Raw genomic sequence first — 12,288 nt, 5'->3', positions numbered from 1 at the left:
CACCGCCTTGCCCTTGATCCTGTGTTACAGCAGATTCATAGTAAACACAGTGACAGGTGTATTCATAAAGCAGCGCTCGGAGCCCCGCGGTGTGCTCCGCCGCTGCAGCGGACTATTTGTCAAATGAAGAACTGTCAGGGTTTTCCCCCGTTAGCGCGTTTGCACCGTCACTGAGTGGGAGAGGAATGAGGAGTGGGGAGGGAGAACGAAACAAGTTCAGTGGAACGGAGCCAACAAGCGAGTCAAAAGAACCGTGATTAGGGCCGCTTTATCATGTCTGTGCCGAAACATTTAAATAAACTGTGCTGGGTTTTGCTCTTGTTCATCGGCCTGCTATGGGACATTTCTGCATCAGCGTCATATAATTTTGTCGTTAAGGGAGAAAGCATTCAATTTCAGTCTCCATCATCCTCATCCTGAGAATTAGGCTTTCCTGGCTTCTCCAGTCTTTTTAAGATGGATTTTTAAAAATAATAATAATAATAATAATAAAGAGGGTTTAATACAGTAACTTGGAAAAGTATTCACAACTTTCAAAGGGGCGGTGCTATATGTTTTCCAGGAACAAAGTGTCATTTTATAGCACAATCAAGTAACTATGCTACCTTCAGTAGTTGTTTTGAAAATGCTATATACTGTATATCCAATATGGCTTAGAAGAAGTTTCACAATGTGATATAATGTATTGAAATTGGGCCTCTGTCTCTTTAAGAAGCTTCTGCTCTTTTTGAAACTCCGTCTTCAGGAAGTCATCACAACATGGCTCCTCTATTAACCCTTTAACAACCTTTTTACCAGCGTTTCACTGGTAGCTCCTATCAAGAGCTCAGCATGATGCGTAGGTCCACCAGGTGGTTGCTAATTGCTGCTGGCTAGTCTGAAGGAGCTGAGTGGGAGAGTTGTGGGGGAGGGCTGCTCTGTGAGGTGAAAGATTGGAAGCTGCAGGAGTAACTGTGTCTTCAAAGGCGGCGTTTTGCACAGCTGAATGGTTGCCATGGAGATTAAAGAATTTCTTCAACATGCATGAAAGAATAAAGACAACACTCCAAATATGTTGTTGATGAGGGAATAATGTAACATGAGGTAAAGCTCAAAAAAATTTATTTTACATAATATTGTTCCTTTAAACGTTTTACATTTTTTTCACCTTACAACCACAAACCTTGATAAGTTTGATAAGTCAGGGGCAATAGTGCACAATTATGACTCAAAAGGAAATGTATGTGATTTTCAAATTTGCCTACAAATGAAAATCTGTAAAATGCAGTCAGCTTAGACAGACAATCTAACCTGACAGAGATGCAGATAAGAAACCTATGGTACTCTGGAGAAGCTGCCAAGAGCCAGAGCTCAGGTGGGACCATCTGTTGTGAGGATGAGTGGCAAGAAGAAAGCCAATGTTGGAATAGGAAATATTGTATACTATAAAAACACAAAATCCTACACAGTATTTTTGTACTAGTCCAAATATCTTAGTACACATGAATTACAAGAGACCTTCCACAAAGAAATAGGAGCTTATTTACAGTCCTTAATTTCTCAATATTGATAAAAAAAAATATATATATATATACTAGTTCCACTGGGTGATTATTTCACTATTAACTAGTACTTCTTCATCAATATTAAGGAATTATCAAATTAAAACATTACCCTATATCTTGCTGAAAAGTTGCTTGTAAGTTAGGTTTGCCTCATTTCAAGTGCACTAAGATGTTTGCACCAGAACCTACACCAGGAAGACTTAGTAAGACTTTAGATTTTTTCAGTGCAGTTTGGACTGAAAAAATTCAGGAGACAAACAGTTCTCCTTCTAGCAGTTCAACAACCCTAAACATACAGCCGGAGCTATAACTCTTGTGATTGAATGGCCTATTCAAAGTCCAAACCAAAAGAAAATTGGCAATAAGACTTGAAAAGGGCTCTTTACAGATGCTCTCAGGTCAATCTGACTGTTATTGAGGTGTTTTGTAGAAAAATAGGTAATGTTTTCAGTGTCTAGATGTGGTTAAAAAACATAAAAAAAACTCCCAAAGCCATAAGATTTGCAGGTGTAGACTTGGAGGGAAACAAAGGCATGCCACACTTTTCCAATTTGTTTTGATTTGAAGGAAACTAAAACAAACAAGAATAAAAACACATTTTTCTTCCATTTCCACACTACTTTGTGTGGGTCTTTTACATAAAACCCCACTAAAATACTTCGTAGCTGTAACATGAAAAATATGAAGAAGTCTGAAGGGTTGTGGGTAATTTTGAAAGGTATTATAATGTGGACTATATTTTATTTTGTATTGATTTAACATGCTGCACCCTTCCGTAAATATTTCAATGTGGATTCATCTGCTGCTGAAATAGTGGCCCAACTTATGCCGTGTTTAGTCCGACTCAAATGGTTCCTCCAGAACTCTTTCTCCACTTCAGGAAATTACACAAGCCTTTTTTGAAATAAAAGAATGAATTTTAAATATTTATACCCTCAGTGGTAATAGCCAGGCTTAAACTGTCAGGGATCGGGGTGTTTTGGGGTTTCCTTGTTGCATCTAGGTGTGTCCACCAGGAGGCATCAAGACTCTTTGTTTTACCTGGGAGAGCCTGTTGCGGCTCAGCTCACCTGAACCCAATTACCTCATCCTACTGGGAGTACAAGAGGAGATGACCGCCAGTACCTCTTCGCTTGAGTGTTAGCCAGTTACGGTACCTCTGAGCCTCCTAGAGAATTTTCCTTCTCTGAGCCTTCCTCGTAGATCGTCCTGAGTAATTTGTTCGCTGTCTTTCCTGCCTTCAAGGTTTATCTTCCTGTGACGCTCAAGATCCTCCACAGACGATCTCCACTGGTGACTTCTGGAAACCTCCTCCTCGCGACGCCGCGGGTCTTACCCGCTGGTTGCCCGAGTCCACTCTCACTTCCTCCGTCGATCGCTGATGGTCCTGGACTCCTTCCCCGCTGGTGGTCTTCGCTCTTCGGTCTCCTGGTGCTCCCTCTCTTACCTGTCCGTCCTCCCCCCCACGTCTACCCACCTCCGTGCAGATCCGCTACGGCTGCAGCCTCTGCTTCCTGGAACACGGACTGTCAGCCTACGTAAGCCCCGACTCCTCAGTCGAACCCCTTCCCTGGATTGGCCGCCTGCCTCACAATGAGCCGACTGTTCCGTGGATCCATCCTGAGGTGTTCCTCCCCTCTATTCCACATTATCCCCCCTTGTTATAATAAACATCTTTAACTGATTCTATGATCTCCTGTAGTGTTCTGCATGTGGGCTAAGACTATTAACTCCACCATGACATAAACTGGGAGACACATCTAACAGATTATGATGCTGTTTTGAAACACAAAGATTAAAGATTGACAAAAAGGATTGTTTTGTTCCACAGTTTATAGACGAATCAGAAGATTTATTTTTTTATTGTGTTATTTACAGTTAATTGTACTGTGAGATTGACAGATTTTAGAAATGTATCTAAATAGAGACTTTATTATTCTCTGCGATGAATTTATAAAAATCTTTCATGGTAAAAATGAATTCTGGTCAACTAACTTACAGAGATCCAGAAAGGTGAACAAAGGTCAAACAAGATTTCAAGCTGCAACAGAAGTTATGCTGAAATAGAATTTATGCTAAAACTGACATTATGCTAAAATGAAAGTTTTGCTAAAGCAAATTTTGTGTTAAAACGGAAGTTTCAAAGTTTTCAAAGTATTTCAAATTTGTGTTGAAATAGACATTATCCTGAAACCGAATTATGCTAAAACCTCATTTTTGCTAAAACTGAAGTTATGCTGCAATAAAAAATATAGGAAAACAGAAGGTATGCTAAAAGTGAATTTGTACTAAAACAGATTTCATCGACCCTTTGCACGTGACATCACACTCTCCAGAACTCTGCCCACTCCGCCATGACGGACATCAAAATAACCTACAGTACAGACCAAAAGTTTGGACACACCTTTTAATTCAATGAGTTTCCTTTATTTTCATGACTATTGACATTGTAGATTCACACTGAAGGCATCAAAACTATGAATAACACATGTGGAAATATGCACTAAACAAAAAAGTGTAAAACAACTGAAAATACCCCTTATATTCTAGTTTCTTCAAAGTAGCAACCTTTTGCTGTGATTACTGCTTTGCACACACTCTGCATTTTCTTGATGAGCTTCAAGAGGTAGTCACCTGAAATGGTTTTCACTTCATAGGTGTGCCCTGTCAGGTTAATAAGTGGGATTTCTTGCCTTATAAATAGTCATGAAAATAAAGAAAACCCATTGAATTAGAAGGTGTGTCCAAACTTTTGGTCTGTACTGTATGTGCTCCTTTAAAGTCTGTCAAAACACAGACATCTAGTAGCCTAAAATCACTTCTGTTTAGTTGATTTCACTTTAGAAATGGCCATAGGAAGCTGTGTGGTCGGCTGCACAGACAGACTGACAAGGACAGACACCAAACTTGTCATTTTATTTTGAAACTCTGTGCCCTCGGTGTAATCACAGATTTGCAGAAAACACTTTTTACAAGGCAAGAAGATTAACGTCCATATTCTGTATTAGTAAGTCTGATTAGAAAGACAGCAAATATTGCTTTATGGAGATGGTACACGTGTAACCATTAGTAACCATGGAGATAATGCCGCACGTATAGAAAAAACTGGTTAGCGTCTCGTCTTTCATACGTTTTTCATTCTGATCCAGTGTAAGAGGAAAAGCCATTTATGACAGTGATATAAATCATGTGGTGTGAATTCAGGCAAAGTCAGTAATTTGATCAACACATCAGGAGGGAGGAGGTACGGGTCGGTTTGTAAGCTAACTGTTTACAGCTTTTGTAAATACAGCTGTCTAAACCCCAACCAGCTGAGTTACCTTCACAAACAAATTAGCTCTTGACTTTAGAACTGGCTAAATAAACTGAATCAGAGTTACAGTATATTATTATATTATATATATTGTAATATTTTCTTATTGTTATTCAGGTGAAACTTGGCAGAATTTGCTGACAAATAAAATTTCTACTTCATAGTTTTAACCATAATTTAGATTAACTCCTTAATATAAAAAGGTATCTGAGCAATGTCTCCCAGCTAATGGAAAATGTTACACTCATTGGCTTAAGTTAGCATATAAAGTACTTTTCTTTGCTTGACATAATTCCATTTAGATTTTTCCACAAAAAGCTTTGACATAATGGCAATGAAATGTAAAAACCAGCACAAGCTGAAAGGGGTTCAGGTATTACACTGGCTAGCAAGAATGTTGCCACTATCATTTATTAAAGTTCAAATATATTTCAGTATAGCTTAAAATAATGCATATCAAGTTCTCCATTTTGTAAATCCATGTTTAAATAATTTTGGCCCCTATATACCCCATATTTTCTGTCATTTAATGTTCAAAATATATTGTAATTGCTAAGCAATACTTGTAAGAAACATAACAATAATAAAATGTAGGGAAACGGTTGTTAATATCAACATTAATTGACATTTACATGTACAGTCTATTCTCTACTTTTTTTGTAGACAAAGTTTATTGTCATTCAATTGTACTTTTAAATTAGCTCGTAGATCGCTTGTTCTTTCTTTTGCAGCAAAAGAAATTTTGTTGCAAGGCTCCAACAATAAATAAATAAATAAAGTATTAATGTAATATATACTGTATAATAAAATATTAAACTAATAGCAGTTTAGTAGTCTTATGGGATGAGGGATGAAGCTGTTGTGGAATCTCGTTGTTCTGCTTTTGAAGCTGCTGATCCTTTTTGCTTTCATTTCAATAGTCTTTCCACTCTATTACTAGTCATAATTTGTCCACTTCCTCAGGGCATTTCTTTCAGCCTGTTTGGAACATTTTGAACTTTTAATTTAATCATCAGTAAAATAAACTGCAGGAAGTTTGGTGCTTTCTATTTTTGCATTTGAGCAAAAAAAAGATGAAGAGAAAAGAAGTCCTCTCCTTGCCTGAGGGGAAGCACATCAAGGACAATCAGTGTCAAAAAAAGTGATGCAACCAAAATAAGGACAAAAAAAGAGAGACTCATTCCTTAAAGTTAAAACACAGGCAAAGAAAATCTAGTGTCTTTAAAAGCATTACCAGAAATGTCAATCTGACGTGACAAGAGCTTGCTGACTCTAACATCAATTCGTCCTTTTTAAACCTGGTCTCACATTCTATTCATATTCATAATTGAGGGCAGTGACTCTAAGCGTCGGAGCTGCTGACCTAGAAGAAGACTGACAATCTGAGTTATGTTGTTTTTTCTGCAGCTCCACAAACCAAAGCCGAGTACAAAAAAATGGAATATCGGTGACGGACAAGAGCTTTAAAATCACAAGTTCTCCAGTTTTCTGTAATTTACACCCAAACACACTGAGTTATACACTCATTGGGAGCCATTTTTCTGTGACCTGACAAGCATGTTCCTATGTCAACCCTCTTTGTTTTGCTCTCCATCTACTGCAGACAAACACAGCTGGCACACTAGCTGCTAAACGCTAGCTTGTTGCTTGCCTCTACACAGCTGGTGGTGAGTGAGCAAATCAGGGGTTATTTATGAGGGCTGCTGATATTTGTTGCTGTCATGTGAATTGAGTTGCAGTCTGTTGCTTGATGCAAGGTTGACAAAGGTGGAGACTGAACATAAACTAAAACAATGACATGGAAAACACCAATTCACTCTGAGGAAACTAATGGGATCTGCAAGCCACCAGTAAATCTCTTTGGGTATGTCACGGCAAGCAATCCGTTTCTTATTACATGATGTCATTTGATCTATTGTTCATATGAAATATTGATTGGCACAGCTTTCATGTGATAATCCACTCTAACAGCAATAATCTGTTTTTTCGTCAGAGCTCTGCTTTCTGGTAGAGGCCACAGATCATCCTGGGATGGTTCTGAATTTTTAAAGGGAAACTCTTTTATCTTTTTGCAGTTGATATCTTTCTTGCTATTTTCATGTAGAATACATCCAGATTACTTGGTCCAACAGGTTAAAGCTAAAGTCTAGCCTGGGGAAAACTTCAGAAAGGATTACGCTATGCAAACACTATTTTCACTCTCTAAACCCGACTAATGTTTATACATTAGTCGGGTTTAGACTAATGACAACCAAAGACAACCAAATGCAAACGCAGTGGTGGTTTCAGAGTCGGGTGTAGAGAGCTAGCATTGACTAGCTAGCTAGCTAGTTAGATCTGGCCCTCTGGGTATAAAATCATGATCTAACTGATTAAACAACATTCTTTTAAAAACTGAGCTCAGTTTCACAGGCCAAATAAAATTAGACAGAATTTTACTCTAAATAAAACTGAGGTTGCAAAAACAAAGACGTCAGACTTGTCTTTAGACTAAGGACTGGGACTGAAGTGTAACGAGCCGTAGATCTGACAGGTGAGCTATTCAGTGAAAAGATGTTTGTTTTGGTAGACAGGGACAGTCACAGCTGCTAACTACTCCTAGCAATCTGTTCATGTTGGACGCTGCTTCATGCCAGAGACCATGTGTATAGCTTTCAACTCAACAGTATTAAATGACTTTGAGGCCTTTCAGAAGACAATACATTTGAGTCACCTTCAAACTTGTCCTCACTTTCTGCTAAGGCTATCCTAATTATAAACAAAGACACTGTCATTTTTTCAAATTAAGAGCACTTGTTTTGGTTGTTAAGACATGTTACATTCTCTCTAGTTCTTATCGATAGGCCCAACAAGATGTAAAGCACCTAGTAAGAGAGGAAAGCTTAGACTTAAAGGCTGATGTTGATTAAGACTTGTTCAGTCATTCAAAAGGTTAAGACTAGTTCTGTTTGGGGGATGACTGTGGAACATCTGGAGATTATTGTGCAAAGAAGGATTCTTCATAAAATCAAGAAAATTACAAACAACCCTGAACATCCTCTTCAATGGACCTTTATACATACAGCCATGTCTTCAGGAGGAGTTTTCTTCAAACCTTCCTTCATAAAGACTGTTAAATCTACAGCTCTTTGAAGAAAATGTTATCAGTTACAACATTTAGCTTCCCTCTGTGAGTAAAGAGTCTTTGAAATGAATTTTGAATTGGATTACAACAGCTTTCCTAAAATAATAAGCAAGTTTCTCAAAATATGAGTGTGTTTTCGATTTCCCAAATAGTTGATATACAGATTTATTGATAAATTGAAAATTTCCAATATTGACACTAAGATGATTGTTGATACCCACCCCTCCCCGCTGTCAACTCATTGCCATAGTTAGACCCAAATCCTGTTCTGACTCCTCTTCCAAAAGCTTGGCCTGCCAAGAGACTGGGCTGTGTTGAACAAGACACTCAGAGATCCAGAAAATTTCTTTAAAAAAAGAAGCTTGGGCTGACTGAGTTGGAACCTGAACTGTTCATCCTGCTTTAGTTGCTTTAAATATTTCTATCTATCTTTCTAAAAGTATCTCCTTTTCTTAATTTTTAGGAACAGTTGCTAACTCCGTGGAAAGGAGTGATGGGCACATGTCTGCTAATCTGCTGGACTGGTAGTCTGCTAATGTGATAATTGCTAAACTAAATTGTCAATTAGCATTTAGCTCTTTTGCTAACTCCGAAAATGTTTAGTGTATACAGATTTTCTTAAATTAGTCTTAACTTCTAAAACATTAATTTTACTTAGGTGTTTATTCAACCTTCAGGTGAATAAAGTTCAACATTTATGTTTAAGTTTATGTTATTAAGATTTCTTCAAGTTGTTCAACATTTAAATTAATGTTGTTATTTTAAAGTGGATGGAGACTGTTTATGCATCAACTCTGTTTCCTCTCTTCCTGTTCTCTATTTTCTTTCAAGAAACCTTATTGAGCGATTAGTGATTTGTTCACTTATGAACAATTATCCAGGGCCGTTAATTCAATAAATATATTAAAAGAATTCACATATGTGGATTGTTTTCAGAGGTTCCTCACTTTCTCCTTTTGACTCATGGTTGGTATCAACATTAATGAATTCAGTGTTTTAGCATTAGCTTCTGCTAAATACCATGATAGCATAACACTAGCATTAGCCTTTATGTTTATGATTGGTGCTTTTGGGGTTAGCAAAGCTAACTAGTTAGCAGTGCCAACAACTGGAAGGGAACATAAATTACATTTGAAGGTTTTTGGACTATTTTCACCTTTAATGCCTTTAAGACTTATTGAACTCTGAACATTAAGCTTCCAAATGAGCTATAAGAAACTGCTTATAAACTTTAAGCAGAACCTCAATTTGACAATTTTGAATGATCTCATTAAAACATCAAAAGAAAAACAGCTCTGCAACAACACAAGTGAACTTGTGGCCATTAAGCTGTGGGTGAAATAAAGCAAGTGACAGTTTCTCGTTTACCGCCGGGAAGGCTCAGGTTGCACAACAGGTATAATGATACTCTCCCACTCCCACCTCTGCCCCCCCGCCACAGCGCCTCAACCATGTTTTCAGCTCCAGCGCATTATAGGAAATGTAAGCATTTAACCGAATGTCACTCACAAGGTTACTGCTCTCTTCTCTGCTTGCTGCGCATCTACATGCTGCTGACCAAGCTCTGAAACACAATCCACCGCAAAAAAAAAGCCCACAGACAGCTGCCATTTTCATTCACGATGCACTGCCAGAGGAGAGCCAGAGTCATATCAAAGGATCTGTGGTGCAAATGAGTCACAGGGATTTCCTGTTCTCATCTAATGATTTCTCAAGCCCTGCGACAATTTATAAATCTTCAATGCAAGTGGCTGTTTAAATTTTTTTCGTAATCAAAGTTAACCTCGATCATCTTTAGTTGTGGGTATATTCATCAACCACAGTTGACTCTGACAATCACATCACAAGCCCCAAATAGATAAGCTTTCTTTTTTTTCAATTAGAGATGGACGGTCAATTAAGCCATTCTTTCTTTGAAGCCTGTCGAGCTTCATCCTTTATCTCTCTCTCTCTCTCTCTGTAGCAGAAAATATTTTTTTTCTGAAGAAGTCATTAACAAGTAACTTCCAGTGCCGTCTTTGATTTTCCAGTGGAGACAGAGAGAAGCAACCAGCGGCATCGAAGCAATTAAAATGGAAACTGAGATCCCCTCTGCATGATGCAGCAGTGCAGAGTTAGCCACAGCGGTGGAGAGTTAGCAGCGGTGGTGGCGTACCTGTACTGAGGCCGGGGGCTCCCTTCCGCCTCACAGGCAATAGTCGCCTGGTGGTCCGGGGTGTTGATCGGCAAAATGAGGTCACCAGGCTCCGTCCTCCATCTTGGCCCTTGAAATATGACATCCTCTGTACAGGCTGCAGAGAAAAGAAAAGTCTTTTACCTGTACAAGCCAGAAAATCTGTCTCTTTGACCCTTAAGGAGAAAGTGCTAGAAGAACACACAATGTCAGAACAAAGAAGTTAATCTTTCAGAAAAACAAAATCATTCAATCTGGGATTCTTTTTCAGAGTGCTCCATACAGTACGTCTCTCTCTCTCTGTCTCTTTCTCTTTTTCTAAAAAAAGTGTTGCTCTTTGCAAAGATGTGCAGAGAATCCAGCAGGAAGCCGTCCTCCGGCTGCGTTCTTGCTTGTATACAACGCTTGTTTATCTTGCAGCAAGCTCAGTAAATCCCTCTCACTATTACCAGGCATTAAAAGCTAATGCAAACATGCACTCACTGAGTGAAGAGTGAAGCTGTTAAGTTCGACAGTCAGAAGGAATGCCTGGATTTGGATATAATTCAGTAAAAATGCAGGTTTGGAAATTATTTAAAAGGCTCTACACGTTGCAAATGTTGTTTAATGCAGTAGTTTTCTAGATTTTCATACCTTAAATACTAAGGTTTTTAAATGCCGCTACCTCTTGAAAATAGAACGAGGAAGTATTTCTTGTTTGAAAGATCCACTTAGATTGCAACAGATTTTTCATCAGCATTTTCAATAACATATTTCAAAGTTCGATATTGCTTCCACAATTTATAATATGTAGTTAACCTGCAATAACAACCTGCTGATTTTACATTCGACTGTCATAAAATCTGCAAAGACAGTAATAGAGATTTGAATATAATTAAAGTCACAGCAACAAAAAGTTCAGAGTTGACCTGAACAAAGACTTCAGTGAGACTTGAGTCTCAGAAACAATCTTTCTAATCCACGTCTTTAGGCAGTGAGTCGGTTATACCCTAACCCTAACCCTAACCCTTTAGGCAGTGAGTCAGTAAGCATGGCTCATCTGACTGGAAGAAAAAACGACATTTTGCAATTGTGTTGTTTCCATTAAACAAGAAATGCAATAAAAATCACATGTGAATAAGTTTGTTTATGCGTTTAGTCATTAAAAACATCATTCTCCAACTACTCCCTGTCATCGTCTTCAGTTTTCTTTGCAAGTACTAATGTTTGGTTGTTAATCATGTGACTCATGTAATGCAAAATAAGGTTTCCATTGCAGCTTTGCAAAATACACTGAAAAGAGTCATATTTTTTTCCTTTTTAAATTCATTCTTTGCTTTCTCTTGCAAAAAATAATTCATCCTAAAATGAAAAACATTATGCACAACCATGAGTATCTTCTACATGAGAAGAGAGAGTCTTCAGTCAGAGCAAACTTCAGATCTGCTGTAATACAGACTGCTACAGGAGATCCTGCTCACAGCCATCAGCATCTACAACAGCTCTTTTAAGAAATCTTTCTAATTTGAGTTACAACATTTATTTCCCCTTCAGGACAAATAAAGTATTCTTGAATTGATTTGAAGTGAATTTCTGTCATTTCTGCTACATTACTTAGCATTAGCTTCTTGCAATTAAGTTGTAAATGGTTAATACAAAAACATATCAGGTAAAACTCACTGTTTTGTTTGACAGATAAATGCTTGCGCAACTGCTACATCGACACTTCGTAGAGGGAAAAAGCTTAACAGCTTAACAGTTTTGGGCCTACACTGCAAAAACACTAAATCTTACCAAGTGTTTTTGCTCTAGTTTGCAGCGCAAATGTTTTAGTTCACTTGAAAATTAAGCAAACTTACAAATAACTTTTCAGCGAGAGATAGCAGCTTGTTTTTAATAAATCATTTCTTATATTGATGAAAATGTACTAGTTCCACTGGCAGAATATTTTACTTATAACAAGACATTTTTTCCCACGTTATAAGTAAAATAATCTGTCAGTGAAACTAGTTTTTTTTACTTAATACAAGCTCCTATATCTTGCTGAAAAGTTACTTGTATGCTAGTTTGGTTTTATTTCAAGTGTATCATGATATTTGCTATAGAAACTAGACCAAAATTACTTGGTAAGATTTGATATTTTCTGCAGTGTAAG

At 37.8% G+C, this 12,288-nt stretch overlaps 1 protein-coding gene across 1 annotated transcript in view; it reads right to left on the bottom strand.

Moving 5' to 3' along the window:
- Positions 1 to 12,288, bottom strand: part of cntn3b (contactin 3b) — a 102,264-nt gene that overhangs the window by 73,894 nt on the left and 16,082 nt on the right. Inside the window, exon 3 of the mRNA XM_032549459.1 lies at positions 10,137 to 10,272. Coding sequence (XP_032405350.1) covers positions 10,137 to 10,272 — 136 coding nt within the window. The remainder of the gene's footprint in view (positions 1 to 10,136; positions 10,273 to 12,288) is intronic.

The sequence above is a fragment of the Xiphophorus hellerii genome, chromosome 20 (genome assembly GCF_003331165.1).
Source record: "Xiphophorus hellerii strain 12219 chromosome 20, Xiphophorus_hellerii-4.1, whole genome shotgun sequence".
NCBI lineage: Eukaryota > Metazoa > Chordata > Actinopteri > Cyprinodontiformes > Poeciliidae > Xiphophorus > Xiphophorus hellerii.
Note: the sequence above shows the minus strand (reverse complement) of the source record. Positions and strands in the feature narration are given on the sequence as shown.